Here is a 16,674-nt window from a genome sequence, read left to right on the forward strand (position 1 = left end):
ATTGCTTTAAAAGCAAATATCTCCCTTTGCTTTAAACTTTGAACGTTGTAACTTTGCAGATGTTGTTTATGCTCAAACAGCAACATTACACACTAGCTAAAGTTAGAAAAGTGAAATCGTGTTTTACCACCCCTTTAAAATTAATAATTTAATAATTTAATTTACACGCATGTGTTTCAATGCTGTGCAGTTAATCTGAGTCGTGCATCAATTTGAGTGGTGACAGACTTCATGCAGCGCATGAGATGCAGATAACGTGATCCTGACCCTTAAGAAACTTTAGTAGATAGATGTGTTTTTAATATATTAATGCTTTCACGTAACAAATCTGCGTCAAAGGTAAAATACTAGAAATCGTGAATAAAAATGATTGGGAATCATGTTAAAAAAAAAAACTTGTAATTTTGGTTGCTTGGCTGTTTTCTTATAAAAGTCCAGAAATGTGTCTAAGTTTTTCGCCAGGTATCTTTTTTAATTATATGATGTCATCACGTTGCTGGCTTGCCGCCAGCCAATCGCTGCATTTTGACCGTGGTTTCGAGTATCGATACGTCTGCCCTTTTCAAGGAACACAAGAACGCACAGTAATCTCAGACAATTTAATCCAGATGTTTTAATCCAATCCATACATTTGTTTGAAGAACCAAGTTATAACGATTATAAGATCTGGCATCTGTCAAATCATCTCAGATGTATTAAGCGAGGTACGAAGAACCGACTCAGGTCGGGGACCACTGGCTCAAAATACCGGAAGAAAATGTATGTTTACTGAGGAAATTATATTGCTGTTGTTCCATTAGTGCCACCTTCTGGCAAAGAGTGAAGTTGCATGTTTTGTTTTGTTTTGATTAATTTCACCTCTTGTGGTCTGATTGGTTGAAGGACTATCCAATTGCGTACATTTGAATTATGCACGTTGATCATGCCTCTTGTGCAGTAGAAAATACATAGCAGACTCCCCAGACCAGTGTTCAATCTTAAATTGAGCTTGGTCTGGTGATAGCCAGACAAAGGGGGGGCTTCATTGACAAAAGGTTGGGAACCAATATTCTGAGTATTGCAAGTGGGCTTGCTCTGCTTGCTATAGTATTCTCTCTGCCCTCCTCCGTCTTCAGCGTGTCCCGTCACTGGCCTCTGTTAACTTCCTGTCTACAGACTTCCTAATCTTTCCACACAAATGACATTTTAGGAAATGATTGCAATGCATTTCGTGTGCAAGTCCGGAAGAGAGATATTTGCCTCACCTCTCATGGCTGGTGTGAGCAAGCTTGCGTCTTTTGCGTCGTAAATATGTAATGGGTTTAATATATGATCCGCAAGCTGAGAGACCACGTATAGAATAAAAGGAAGTAATTATCAACTGGTTCCGATCAGTGGCTGATTATCTGGAGCATTCCTAGAGACTATACCTATGAAAACGTTTTTCGGATCCATATTTGTCCTCAAAGCCTATAAGCTCCCGCGCCCCTCGAGAACCCCTGTGAAGCGGACCCCAGGTTTGGAACCACTGTTAAAAGCTATGAATCTTCCATGTTTTAATGCTACAAAGAGCTTATGTCAAAAGATTTGGCAAATTTGATTTATAATAACATGACCCCTTTAAATATTAAATATTTTTGGCTTGTTTCATCAGTGGCTTACAGGCGTATTTAAAACCCAAATCTTTCCCCAGGATAGTAAAGTGCACCTGATTGAGAAGAAGACGGGCCACCAGGAGGTGCTGTGGGACCCCGGTCCAGACATACGCAGACAGAGGCTGAAGAGACAGGTGGTGCAGATGGACCAGCAGGAGGCGTTCGAGTCTCAGAGGTACAGAAATGCAAATTCAGAAACAAAAAGTCTAGACCAGTGGTTCTCAAACTTTTTATACCAAGTACCACCTCAGAAAATATTTTGCTCTCCAAGAACCACCATAATGACCAACATTAAAATACAGTAGCTTAGTAGGCCTAACTATTCAGTTATATCTTTGCACAGTTCAAAAACGAGGCAGTTTATTCCTAATAAGAATATTTTTGGTTGTTAAACACTTTAACATTGTAAATACACAGTGTGTATATTAACACTGCACTGTGCTTACATACAGGTAAATAAAATAATTAAATCATTATTCAATTAAAACTGTACTGTACTTAAATGTAAAAAAAAATGTATTTCGTTTTAACCATAGACTGTAGGTTTTAACATGACTTTATTTAGGGATTCCTCTGCGTACCACTAGAGGCAGCCTGAGTACCACACTTTCAGAACCACTGGTCTAGACAACAGGGAAAGAGAGTTTTGCAAAATGGATTGTCTATATGCAGTTTTAATTGTGATTTTCTTTTTAAATGTATTTTAACTGTTTTATTTGATTTTATGTTTAATGTATATTAGTTTATATTAATAATTATCCTTTGTATATAAATCTATTATTATTATTATTATTGTAAATAATTATTATATAACATGATATATTATTATTTATTTTATTTTAATTCATATATATATATATATATATATATATATATATATATATACACACTGATCAGGCATAACATAATGACCTAATAACATAACACATTCCTAATATTGTGTTGGTCCCCCTTGCTGCCAAAACTGCCCTGACCCATTGAGGCATGGACTCCACTAGACCCCTGAAGGTGTGCTGTGGTATCAGCAAAATGTTAGCAGCAGATCCTTTAAGTCCTGTAAGTTGCGAGGTGGGGCCTCTAAGGATTAGACTTGTTTGTTCAGCACATCCCACAGATGCTCGATTGGATTGAGATCTGGGGAATTTGGAGGCGAAGTCAACACCTCAAACTCGTTGTTGCGCCTCTCAAACCATTCCTGAAGCAGTTTGCTTTGTGGCAGGACACATTATCCTGCTTAAAGAGGCCACAGCCACCAGGGAATACTGTTTCCATGAAAGGCTGTACATGGTCTGCAACAATGCTTAGGTAGGTGGTACGTGTCAAAGTAACATCCACATGGATGGCAGGACCCAAGGTTTCCCAGCAGAACATTGCCCAAAACATCACACTGCCTCCGCCGGCTTGCCTTCTTCCCATAGTGCATCCAGGTGTCATGTGTTCCCCAGGTAAGCACCCGGCCATCCATGTAAAAGAAAACGTGATCCATCAGACCAGGCCTGATTTTTCCATTGCTCCGTGGTCCAGTTCTGATGCTCATGTATCCACTGGTGCTTTCAGCGGTGGACAGGGGTCTGCATGGGCACCCTGACTGGACTGTGGCTATGCAGCCCCATACACAACAAACTGTGATGCACTGTGTATTCTGATACATTTTTATCAGAACCAGCATTAACTTCTTGAGCAATTTGACCTACAGAAGCTCGTCTGTTTGATCAGACCACACGGGCCAGCCTTCGCTCCCCACGTGCATCAATGAGCCTTGGCCGCCCATGACCCTGTCGCCGGTTCACCACTGTTCCTTCCTTGGGCCACTTTTGATAGACACTGACCACTGCAGACCGGGAACACCCCACAAGAGCTGCAGTTTTGGAGATGCTCTGACCCAGTCGTCTAGCCATCACAATTTGTCCCTTGTCAAACTCGCTCAAATCCTTACACTTGCCCATTTTTCCTGCTTCTAACACATCAACTTTGAGGACAAAATGTTCACTTGCTGCCTAATATACCCCACCCACTAACAGGTGCCGTGATGAAGAGATAATCAGTTATATTCACTTCACCTTCATATGTAATGCCTGATCGGTGTATATAAATTGTTGTGCATATGTCATATGCACAACAATAAATAAAAACAATAAAACACAAATTTTATAAATTTTATAGAATTTATAGATATTATATATACACATGATGACATACATTTTAATATTAAAATCTATATTAAAATATATATAAGCATTACTTTTTTTCTAAGTGATTTTTGTTAATAAATAAAGGCAATAAATCTATGTCACAAACTCAAACTCAGGTAAAACATGTACAATAATGAAATGAAATATTAGCTATATTTATATTTATATATATAGCTAATATTTCATTTTTTGGCTTTTTTGGCCCAGATGGTGCAGTTACTGCATCTGCCAGCAGGGGCATACAGTTATTGCTGACCAGCCAAACCGTGGCTTGACCCGTTATTGAAAACTACAAATCACTTCTAGATCTCTTGAATCTTGACCTCTAAATCACCAAAGAATGTGTCATTTAAAATAATCTAACCTTCCCGGTTAAATTATACAACATGTGGAAACTGTGTTGTGACTAAACATAAGACTTTTATAAGATGTTAAGCTCATAGTGGAGAACCGTTGGTGTATTCTCCTGCAGGCTGTGGCAACATGTGACCAGAGCGATTACCGATAAAGACCAGAACAGTGCCACGCAGGAGAAATTTGTGCTGGAAGAGGCTCAGCGGCAGGAAGCCAGAGAGAGAGGCGAGCGTCCCTGGAACCCACGTCTCTTCACCCTCAATGCCGACACTAATGAGTGGCACTACAAATATGCCGAGTATGTGCACAATGCCACAATGAGACACTTATTAAAGGAACGCTACAGACCAATAATGTGATTTAAAGCTAAATGAACTGATACCCTAATTTCCATTGGATACAAATCCCAAAATTTGGCAGCATCTCAATAACTAATAATCTCCTCTTTCTCAGCACTAAGCCGTGGGATCCGGACCGTTGTCTGGTACAGTTTGAGAAAGACGGCATCGTCCAGACAAAAGAGAAATCCCAGCGCCAACACAACAGTTTCTCCTACAGCCAGAACTGGGCTGGACAGCAGAAGGTGAGTCACACATGAAAGCTTCCTAGTATTTTCTAAAGAAGTATTCTTCTCGGGCTCCTTTAGGGTGTTTTTGACTTGACAGATGTGTGTTTCTCAGCTGCGGGTGAATGGCAAACACAGGAAGTCGAGCAGCCAGCCGTCCAGCTGCAGTCAGAACACGGAGAGCAGCAGCACCACACCAGAGCCCAACCATGAGTCATCCGACAATGAAGGCAAGTCATCGTCCCGTTACGCTTACACACTCCAGAAGCAAATAGAAGTGTATGTGTTCTGATAGTTAAGAGGTGAATAAACACTTCTTCCAGCAATTAAAATAGTTTGTGAGCGTGACTATTGACCATTACTCAAACAAAACTAATCCAGTCAGATTATATATCGTTTCTCAGATCCACTGGGCTATAAAAGACAAAAAAAAATTTTGGGGGTTTTTACAAATATAATTTGGACACAACTTTTAAATACCTGTATAACCATTGGTGACCATTTAAGAATAAAACAAAAAAAGATAAAAAGAACAAGTTAAAACAAACTGATTAAATCCAAACAGCTTCGGAAAGCTTTTATAAGAATTAAGTAATCGTTGACTGATTACAGAAGGTCAAAATCTGTTTTAAAATAAAATGAAAATAAAAAATAAGATTCTATTTAAATATAAATATGTATTTTTATTAAAAAAGAAATAAAGTTAACAAAATTATTATTCAATTAAATATTTATTATAAAAATAATTTTATGAAAATTGTTTATGAAATGCAAAAGTATTATGAAATAAAATATATAAAAAGAATGCATTAAAAAAATTGTTTTTATTAAATTAATTATATATATATATACTGTACTGTATAATTATGAACAAAAGTAAATATTACAAAACAAAAAGATAATTAACAACTAACGAAACATATCAATTATTATTGTAAAGCATTTTTTAAATCAAAAACAAACATTTATTATAAAATACAAGTATATATGAAATTAAAAAATACTTAATTATATATTTGTATTAGACAAAAATAAAACAAGAAATATTTATTTAAAATCTAAAATAAATATTTATTGTAAAACAAAACTAAATATTTCTTAAAATACTAAAATATTTATTAAAATAGACATATTTATTATTAGATAAAAAAATATATATGGAAAAAAATCAAATAAAAATAACAATAAATTATAAAATAAATAAATAAATGCTATATAAATAAATTAAATATATATATATATATATACAGTATACATATATTAAACATATATATATGAAACAAATAATTTATTTTAAAACAAAAAACATATTTATTATCAAACAAAAATAAATAGTATAAAACAAAAAATATATGAAACAAATAATTTATTATAAAACTAAGAAAATATTTCCAATAAAACAAAAATAAATGATTATACAAATCTATATAGAAATACAGATACTTACTTATGAATATATAATTATTATATTAAACAAAAATAAATATTATAAAATAAAAAATAAATAATTATACAAATCTATATTGAAATAAAAATATTTAATTATGAATATATAATCATTATATTAAACAAAAATATTTTAAAACAAAAAATATTTATTATACAAATCTATATTGAAATACAAATATTTAATTATGAATATATAATTATTATATTAAACACAAATAAATATTCTAAAACAAAAAATATTTATAGAAAACTAAACTAAAATATTTATCGTAAAACAAAGAAAATGTTTCTAATTAAACAAAAATAAATATTTACTAAAAATATTTATTATAAATTAAATGAAATGCTTGAAAAATGAATTCAAGACTTGTCTCGTTTTGTCTTCATCAGGCTTTATGAGTCAGTGTGCAAGATGCACTAAAGAAGTGAAGGACATCGCCCTCATAGAGGCCTCGGTAGCAGCTATACAGAAAACACAGCAGGACATACAGAGGCAAGTACACCCTTTAAAATACTCTACTCAGTGTCAGTTCTGCTACACTGTATATTGATCACACTGATCCCTGTCTCTCAATCACGTCTTCAGGAACCTGAGTGCACTGGGTCGCCAGATAGCGCGACACAAGACGGCGACGGAGGAGAGCAAGTCCTTGAGCGGTCGCCACTGTCTCATCCTCTGCATGCTGTTGCTCTTTCAGCTACTCATCAACTACGTCTTCACTTGAGATGCCGTCACCTAGCGACCATCGCCTAGCAATCGTTGCCTAGCAATAAACACAGCCAAACCATCACCGTCACACAGCCCCTTGAATGCCCCACCGTGATGTTGCTACCGACCGTAGCCCACCATCAAGCACTAAGCACTTCAACTAGAGAGAAAGAGACTCTTGTTTTAATTCATACGACAGATAATCATTTCCGAGTGGATGCAAACTGCTGTACTGCCACTCTTGTTAATCGATGTGTTCCCTCTTCCCTACGTACTTCCGTTTCTCTGCAATATTGCTCATCTATTTGTGTCATATTTGAATGCAGTTGAATGGGTTTGCGTGTGCGTCGCCGTCAAAATACTCTTCCATTTATACACCGGGCCTTAATACTGATGCCAAAAAGGGTAGAAAAAAAAACTAAACAAAACGCAGAAAAGTCAGTGAAGTCCGCCAGTGCGATTCTTATGCTTTCAACCACACTCGATTTATTATTTTACCAAAACAGTGTTTCTGTATAGAACAACACAAAGAAGAGTATATGTTTACAAACTTGATTGTACACGACACAAAGGAAAACAATGCTCTGACACCAAATGCGTAGTGTAGATTTAGATGACGTTAGCAGAATTGGCACTATGAGAACACAACGAAAACAATCAGCCGTAAGACCGAGACATTCATATTCATGTCTGTTTGTTAGGCGTTGGGCGGCTCAGTCACAATAGGGACACGTGAGGCCTTCTGGGAAGTTCCAGCTCATTGATGTTTGCTCCGATGAAGTGCGACACGCTCCATAGCGAAGGCTAATCAAAAGTGTATATATTTGTTTGGAACATTTGAAATTGAGAATGTATTTATTTGATCATTTCACTTGATTTGTTTCGTACTGTTTTTAAGAACACGTTCATTCAGGTTTTCTGGGAGCAAGTCCGGTCGAGCATCCAACTGCTTTGTCTACTCAAGGTTCGTGTTGTAAAGTTTGAGTGACCCCTTAGTAGGGAACCGTTAAGGTCAAAGTACAAAGCTTCCGATGCAGGATTCATATAGGAAATTTGTGCTTGAATGATGCTTGTGCTCTTTCAACCCATCGAAATTTGAAAATAGTTTTTCATTTACGTTTTCCTTTTTTACAGAGCACTCAGTACAATGTTATCTTGCCTGAATGAAATGAATGGCTCACTGTTTGTTAATGATTGTTGCAATTACAGCACCACAGTAAAGTTTTACATTTCGACATGTTGCTTTGTCGTCTTTGAAACATTTCACACACCAAGGAAAACATTTAGAGTAGTTTTACAAAGATTGTTACATTTTTTTGCCACTATTTGAAAGCCAAACACTCCCTAGTATTAATATGTATTTTATGTATAGCTGTGTTATGTTGTAATGCTCAACAATTTGAAACAACCCCCTAAAAATGAGCGAATACCTTTGGGAATGTAAGATAAGTTGGACATTATTCATGTTTTCAATCATTTCTTTTTCAGTTTTGCCTCAACCTTTACAAAACATTTTTTGGGAATACAAAACATTTTTAACTTCAACCCTAAAACAAGCAACGTACCCCACAAGTTACATACTCTTAAGTGTCTGGTTTGGGGCATAAGAAAGATTTTTTTGTATGCTGGTCACATGATTTGTTTCAAGTTTTCTGTGATCAATTAATCAGCCTGTCCTAAACCCAACATGGGCGCCATTGGTGCAGGACATTCAGATTTTGTGATAAATAAATATATATGAATCTTAATTTTTTGCAGAAAAAAATGCAAAACACCTGCTAATATTAAAGGAACACACAGACTTTTTGGGACTTTAGCTTATTCACCGTATCCCCCAGAGTTAGTTAAGTCCATACATATCATTCTCATCTCCATGCGTGCCATAACTCTGTCTGACGCACCCACCGCTAGCCTAGCTTAGCACAAAGACTGGAGGTGAATGGCTCCAGCTAGCCTACTGCTCAATAAGTGACAAAATAACGCCAACATTTTCCTATTTACATGTTGTGATTTTTATAGTTACATCGTGTACTACTAAGACAGACGGAAAATGAAAAGGTGCGCTTTTCTAGACCGATATTGCTAGGAACTATTCTCTCATTCCTGCGTAATAATCAAGGAACTTTGCTGCCATACCATGGGTGCAGCGGCGCAATGATATTACACAGCGCCTAAAAATAGTCCCCAGCGCTCTCTTTGCAAGCAGGTTGTCACGTTGTGTAGCGGACCCTGTCCAAGTGATGGCCAGACTTTACTGATGTTTCATGGAGTTTATTGAAACCGTTTGATGTCCAAAAAATCACCATAAGAGCTGAACAAATAAAGCAAAGAAGTGCGCATTAACACCTCGTACACAAACTCTCTCTCTTCATAGCATTATCATTAACATACAGCAAAATACACAAAAAATACTCATTACAGATGACAGTAAACAAGAACATACACACCTTATGACTTTTCGGGGGGGTGCTTAACTAACTGAAAACTTTAAATCTGCCCCCGATCTTTCCGTAGACTTCAACATCCGTCAAAATAAAAGTCCCTACTTATTAAGACAGATAATGCAGACCCTAAACCTATTTAAACACACAGAAATGTCAAAAGTGTATACAAATTAGAAGATAAATCACAATGAAGTCTGTTACACCTTGTTTATGTTGACTGAAGTTAGCCTATTTTCAGGCGCTGCGTAATATCATTGTGCCTGCACTCATGGTACGGTAGTAAAATTCCTTGATCATTACGCAGGAATGAGAGTATAGTTCCTAGTCATATCAGTCTAGAAAATCACAACTTTTAATTTTCCGTCGGTCTTAGTACACAATACACATCACAACATGTAAATAGGAACATGTTGGCGTTATTTTGTCACTTATTGAGCAGTAGGCTAGCTGGAGCCGTTTACTTCCAGTCTTTGTGCTAAGCTAGGCTAGCGGTGGGTGCGTCAGACAGAGTTATGGCACACACAGAGTTGAGAAGGGTATGTATGGACTTATCTAACTCTGGGGGATACGGTGAATAAGCTAAAGTCCCAAAAAGTCAGCGTGTTCCTTTAATTGTGAGCATTAAGATGTTGAAAAAGAAAATTAAGTTATATGGTGCTTATGCTGTTATTTACCGCATTTTGAAAGGTATGTAACTCCCAGGTTACATTGCCTGTTTAGGGTATAAAAAAAGGATTATACACACTATTGACAATGAATGGTGTTTCAAGGTAAACTGGGCTCCCTGTACTGGTCATTGCAGAATTTGCGAATTCCGGGGTGACGAGTGAGGGGTCGGTTGTGGGTGGTGCAAAGATGGAGAAACCTTGTTCCAGGATCGGGGCCCTTAGGGAAGACCCTTATAGGCCCTCCAGGCCTCTGGGCCCACTGTACACAGTTCCCCTTCTCAATCTATGTAGTTTGAGTAAAAAAATTTTTTAAAAAGTGCACATGTTAAAATTCACATGTAAAACTGATATTATTACTTTTTGTTCACTACATCTTTGCATTTTTAACTAGATATTTTCTTGCAGAGTTTACACAGCTCATTTTATGGTTGAACATGGCTGTCCAACCCTGCTCCTGGAGGGCTACTTTCCTTTAGAGTTGCAAAGAACTCTGGGAAAAAAAGAAAGAAAAAACATTCTCTGCAAGTAGTTAAAAATGCAAAGATGCACACTGAAAAAAAAAGTCTGTTGGATTTACATGATTTAATTGTGTACATTGGATTGGTCGTACAAGAATCAATTAAGTTAAACAAACATAATGTGTTCACGTAACTTCAACATCATAGAATTGGCTCCCTGACTTGATTCAGGCATTCAATTTCATATATTCATTCATCCACTTCAATTTCATATATTCATTCATCCACTTCAATTTCATATATTTTTATTTTACACAACTGAATTATAATGCTGCATTAGCTGTCAAACTTTTAGCTAGTAATGGCACACATTAGCATCTTAAATGCTGAGCATTAAAAGCTCCTTCAGCAAAGCCATTATGACATTTGTTATTTTAGTCCACAGCCTAAGCAAATGCTCCACTGTAATTTAAATTATTCTAATAATTCCAACATGATTGAATATTAAACACTATTCAAGACAATCAAATCTCCCCCTTTCTCATCTAGCTCAAAAATACATAAAATTACACTTTACATATAAAATAACCACATTTACTCTCTCTTGATTTAGCCATATGCAAAGCATGCTGGGAACTAACAAGCCCTGCCCAGTTTCAGTTAATGCAACACAAATCATTCATGTAATCTCAACACAAAAAGATTAAGTAAACTTCAATTTGACTTATATTTAAGTGGATTGAACACAATCAAATTAAGTTAGGACAAAATGTATAGCAATGGTGTTGTTTTAGCTCATTTAAATTAAGCAATTTGAACAAGCAGTAAAAAAACAAAAAAAATTCAGTCAACAAAAAGTAATAATATCAGTTTTGTATAGGGGTCTTCCCTAGGGGCCCCGGTCCTGGAACGAGGTTTCTACTGGCCCTCCCACCACCCACAACCGACCCCATCACACCGGAATTCGCAATAATGCAATGACCAGTACAGGGAGCGCAGTTTACCTTGAAACACCATTCATTGTCAATACTGTGGCTAATCCTTTTTTAAACTCTAAACAGTTACAACTCATAAAATCCAAACTACATCAAATATTTAAAAAAAAATCCTTTTGATATGTTTTACTTAAGTCCAGATGAAATAAAAAGTGACATTAAATTATTTTTTGCTGATCATTTTCCAATCGTGCCTGTTTAAGGGTTAAGAAAATAGGAGTTTTTGCTCTTTTGTCATTTTTAGGGATTGTTCACCCAAAAAATGAAAAGTCTGTCATCATTTAAGTTGTTCCAAACCTGTATGAGTTACTTTCTTCTGCTGAACACAAAAGAAGATATTTTAAAGAATGTGGGTAATCAAACCGTTGACAGTAGCAAAGGACTTATAGTATACTATGGAAGTCAATGGCTACCATCAACTGTCTGGTTACCAACATTCTTTAAAATATCTTCTTTTGTGTTCAGCCGAAGAAAGAAATTCATACAGGTTTGGAACAACTTAAATGACAGAATTTTCATTTTTGGGTGAACAATCCCTTTAAGAATGTTTCTTGAATCCTGCCCTGTTACTCTTGGAACATCTTAGCATCTGTTATGCAATGCCATGGCAACCAGCCAGATCAGTCCAACAACCACAACTGCTTTGCGATACTATGGAAACAACACCCAAGCAACATGCTAGCAGTTGCGACCATGTGGGCTGTTAAGTGTAAGCCATCCGCCACATTGGAATCATTGGCAAAGCCGGTCCATGAACACCCCAGGGCAAGTTGACTGTGCGTCTACAAAGCAAGTATGAATACCTATATCGGCAATAGACTTCTCCCCTGTGAAAGGTCCCACTTCTTCTGAAATCTCTGGGGTTTTTACAACCAGAAGCTGCTTAATAATGCGGCATCTTGGAAAACGTATTGATTTTTACTGAGTGGCGGATGCGTTGACGTGTCTGGAGCAGTCGAATGTGACACTACATATACATAAGGCGTTTCTCAATGTCAAGGAAGGATCCTCGGAAGCCAGAATTCCGAGGATGCTACGTCATCGACATCCGTCGAAGGACTGTTCCAATGTCGAGGATCCTCGGAATTTCAACCAAGGTCTGAGTCCTTCGTTCGAAAAATATGTCATATACAGGAAAGGATGCATACGAGTAGACTTCGCGCTCTCAAATCACCCACAATCCTAAGCGCGCAGCTTTGCTATCTTGTTAAAAAAATACAAAATATCGGACGTTGGTGGAGTCGGAGCGTTAACGGGGCAATATGCTTTCAAGTGTAAGTATTTACGTTACCAAACATTTGTTATAACCGAAGTAAATATAAGTAAAGTTTAACGTTTAAATACCAGTACAAATTACTACCGTATTGATATTAAACAAATTACGTTATTGATGGCTAACGGACCTTTTCACTGACTTAATGACGCAATGACGTGCACTTGCTAGCCTGTTCCATTTACGTGTTCTCCGAATGCTAAAGAGGAGCCTCGCCTAGCCTCTGAAGGAAGTGACTTGGAAGGACCAGTCCTGCAGAGGAAGTATCCTTGACATTGAGAAACACCTATAGGCTATCTATGTCAAGTCAAGTCAACTTTATTTATATAGCGCTTTTAACAATGCAGATTGTTTCAAAGCAGCTTCACAGTGTAAGCAACTATGGTAGCAACCACTTAGAACACCTTAGCAACATGCTAACAATCACTCAAAACACATTAGCAACATGCTAACAACCACTCAAAACACGTTAGCAACATGCTAACAAACAATCAAAAAACATTTGCAACACAGCAGTAGCGATCACTTGAAGTACATCCAAAATCATACACTCTTTAGCCAAATATCCACCGAAGTCTAATTCCATCGCAGTCTAAATTACCGTGAGAATTAGGCAAATTGGTCCAGTGACAGGACTGCACGTGCCTTTCCTGTTCCTGCTGGATTTTATGAGCTTAATATAGCCTGAACCTCATAGTCGATCCATCTGTCATATGTTTTTTTAAACTCCATTGTTGATTTGAATGGCAAACAACTCTTACTGCACGCAACACAACAGGCTTTTAAAACGGTGGTTAAAATATAATGCTGCGTGGAGTCAACCAATCAATATGCTGGTGAACTCAACCAATCAGCATGTTCAGCGCCCAAGTCCCACCACCGAATGTTCCTGAACTTTAAAAAAGTACTACTTCGCGAGCAGGGACTTTCTGAAGGGGTATTTTTTGCCCAGAACTTCATTTAGACCCTGGTCCCTGCGGTCGAAACACACTAAGTCCCTAGTTCCTGAGGAAAGTTCCTGCGGTGGAAACAGCTTTTTTTTTTTATTATTTACTACATTTGATGAGGAATAAACTTGTGTATTGTATGTGTATGTGTGTATTTAATGATGAAATCTGGATTATATACACATAGTAAAGTGTATGTTAGAATCTCGCCGGAAGTAGTAAGTCATCCAGGTAGGTTTCACCACTGTTTTATGTAGAACATAAATTTGTACATGCTACTCGTCATCATTTTCACCTACAACATAGTAGGGAAGTAGGCATATTCAAAGGCCTTAAAAACATGTTAACAACACTCAGAACATCTTAGCAACATGCTAATAACACACATTAGCAGCTGCTTTGCAATGCCCTGGCACCCACCAAAGCACCCTAGCAATCACATGTCAATTAACCACAAACTCTTGCTTTGTGATGGTGAGTTTTTTGCATAAGAGTTAATTTTCTGGTTCAAACGCCTTCGCAGTTGGAGTTTTCGTTTTGTTGTCACAGCAGGCAGTGCCAGGGCTTGTTGGGACAAGGTAAAAGTGTGTAGGCTAATGTCTGAAAAAAACCCTTTCTTCCTCCACTTCCCTGAGTAAATGCAGGCCTGTGGCATACAAGTGCATTATTTGCGGTCTGCTGTTTTATCTGGTCAAAGAAAAGAGACAACCTGACTCAACCTACCTGCGGGTATGTAGGTAAAATTTTAATGGAAACTGAAGGAGGAAAAGCCTCCAGGCAGAAGTTGGGTGTGGTTTTTTGGGAGCATATGAGTCAGTGATCTACTTTTAAGCAATACACCATCAAATAAAGCTGTAGGTAAGGAGAAACGTTCTATTTTAGTACAACATCTCATAACGATTGCTTAGTTTTAGGTTATTGCACATCAATGTGGCAAGCAGGGCGAGGCCGAGAGCTGTGGGAACCAGGCACGTGCACAGGTAGGGCTCAACCTGTGCAGAGCACATGCCCTTTTTGCCCTTACACTCCAAAGTGGCCTTTTTTGGTGGTGGTGTTTTTTCTTCTTCTTCAATAAATCAATGCTATCGGTCACCCTTTACGTCTGTCTGTGTGTTTTACAAATATTTAGCCAATGAAAGATATTAAAAAGAGCTTGTGACTAAATCTGGTTGGATCCTTAAACTGTTAGTAACCCTTATAACTCCACCCCCTCTATCGTGACTGAATGAACTGAAGGTCTACAGCAGTCTTACATGGGTAAATAAAGATTGTTGTTTGAAAAAATACAGCATTTTCTGTACGCAAGAAAAACTCATATTTTATGTATTCGAGGTCTGAGACTCGTGGGACCGGAGAGAGAGGGCTAGCACTTGCCATCTAGCCAACTAAGAGCTAAGACTTAAATAGCCTATGCATACAGTAGCATTTCATCTTTTATAAAATGAGATTTTGGCCAAATGTATTTTACAACAAGAAAAACTGAGCGCCCATATAGCTACAACAAACTTTGTAACTGTTGATGAATATGTAACGTTAATGTGATACCGTCTTAATGACAGATAAATGGTAAAACCTAGGTAAAATATATTTCTAAGAAATTTGTTCTTTGATTTATGATTGCCGATACACTTACCTAATTAACATTTAAAGCTACACTATGTAACTTTTCCATCCACTAGAGGTCGCCTGTTCAAAACAAAGGCATAGTTTGATGACGCCACGTTTGAGCGCAGAATCTTGGGACATGTGGTCTTCACCTCACCTCAGGATAGGACTCGGGCAGAAATCATGTTCATGGATGCGATTATTAACATTACTGTAGTATGAAGCAGAGCAGGACCGAGTGTTGTGGAGCTGAGCAAGGCCGCAGGAACGATTGAAGAGTGGGACTGTTATTATGGCATAGTCGGCGGCGGGACTTTTATTATGACACGGTCGCCGGTGCCACTTCCTCTTTTCCAGTCATGAGTATGAGGTAACGCAACTCTGTTTATCGTATTAGATATATCTGAGTGTGTTTAAAAGGAAGTTATGATGTTCGCTCAGCGGCTGCTATGACACTTGTTCACACTGCAGTAAGAGTAAAGTGTTTCACTGAATAAAACCAGAAACCGAGGGTAACGCAGATATGACGCAATCGACAGGCGACTCCCTCAAATGCATAGCTCACACGTCCCGGTTCCTTGCTTAAAATAGCAATTTCTCACGATTTACAAATAGTTGGAAACATTTGGGATATTCTAAGTACTCAACTGAACAAAATATATAACACTGGCCTAGTGGTTTTTAAAAAAAATCCTGCAAAAATCTTACATAGTTCACCTTTAATGATATTATGGTTGCATGTTTAATTCATGTTTACATTGTAAATATTCACGTATTCGCTAGCTAGCTAATTCTTGTATTCTAAACTCTCTGTTCGTCTTCACATAGTAATGTTGTTGTTTACATTAAGTGCAAATAGGCCGCTTTTTTTCCACCAAAGGTCAGGTTGGGCCAGCCAAATTTATGGAAGACACCAGATTATTTACAGCTATAATAGCGTAGGGGTAAAGTAGCATATGGTTCAAAGTTTTGACGCAAATCAACCAGAGGTTCGAATACGCCTTTTGCAGAAATCGCTCTACTCCCTTTTCCCATTACAGAAGATCAGAAAAGCATTTCTTTTCAATAAAAATTACGAAAATATTCAAAAAGTGGAACAAGTGGAATGTGTATTGAGGGGTAGGTGAACAGACATGCAGTTGCCCTTGGGGTTTTTCAGTTTAAGCACATGCCCCTCAAAAGGTCTGTGCATGGCCCTGGTGGGAACGGAGCGAGGCCGGTGGCGCAAGTGCTAATGATAGTCACCTGTGCGCCACACCAGTCTCAAGTCTCACAGAGATGCTCCATAAGGAGGAGTGACAACGGTGCAAGATGAGAGGGGACCAGGCCTGGACTATTTATGTTGTGTTTATATGCAGCAGTCATCTGTGAGGGGCTTTGC

The 16,674-nt window shown here is 37.6% G+C and overlaps 1 protein-coding gene across 4 annotated transcripts in view; it reads left to right on the top strand.

Moving 5' to 3' along the window:
* osbpl5 (oxysterol binding protein-like 5) overlaps positions 1-8,139 on the top strand; it is an 89,483-nt gene extending 81,344 nt beyond the window's left edge. For 2 of the 4 annotated variants that reach the window (XM_079809870.1, XM_079809868.1), the window contains exons 17-22: positions 1,673-1,809; positions 4,299-4,478; positions 4,634-4,763; positions 4,861-4,975; positions 6,585-6,687; positions 6,781-8,139. In XM_079809870.1, coding sequence (XP_079665996.1) covers positions 1,673-1,809; positions 4,299-4,478; positions 4,634-4,763; positions 4,861-4,975; positions 6,585-6,687; positions 6,781-6,919 — 804 coding nt within the window. In that variant the 3' untranslated portion in view covers positions 6,920-8,139. Of the gene's footprint in view, positions 1-1,672; positions 1,810-4,298; positions 4,479-4,633; positions 4,764-4,845; positions 4,976-6,584; positions 6,688-6,780 lie in introns of all 4 variants that reach the window. The other 2 variants (XM_079809869.1, XM_079809867.1) reach the window with 1 other exon arrangement.
* Positions 8,140-16,674: the final 8,535 nt, after the last annotated feature.

This window comes from Gobio gobio (assembly GCF_949357685.1).
Source record: "Gobio gobio genome assembly, chromosome: 25".
In the NCBI taxonomy this organism is placed as follows: domain Eukaryota; kingdom Metazoa; phylum Chordata; class Actinopteri; order Cypriniformes; family Gobionidae; genus Gobio; species Gobio gobio.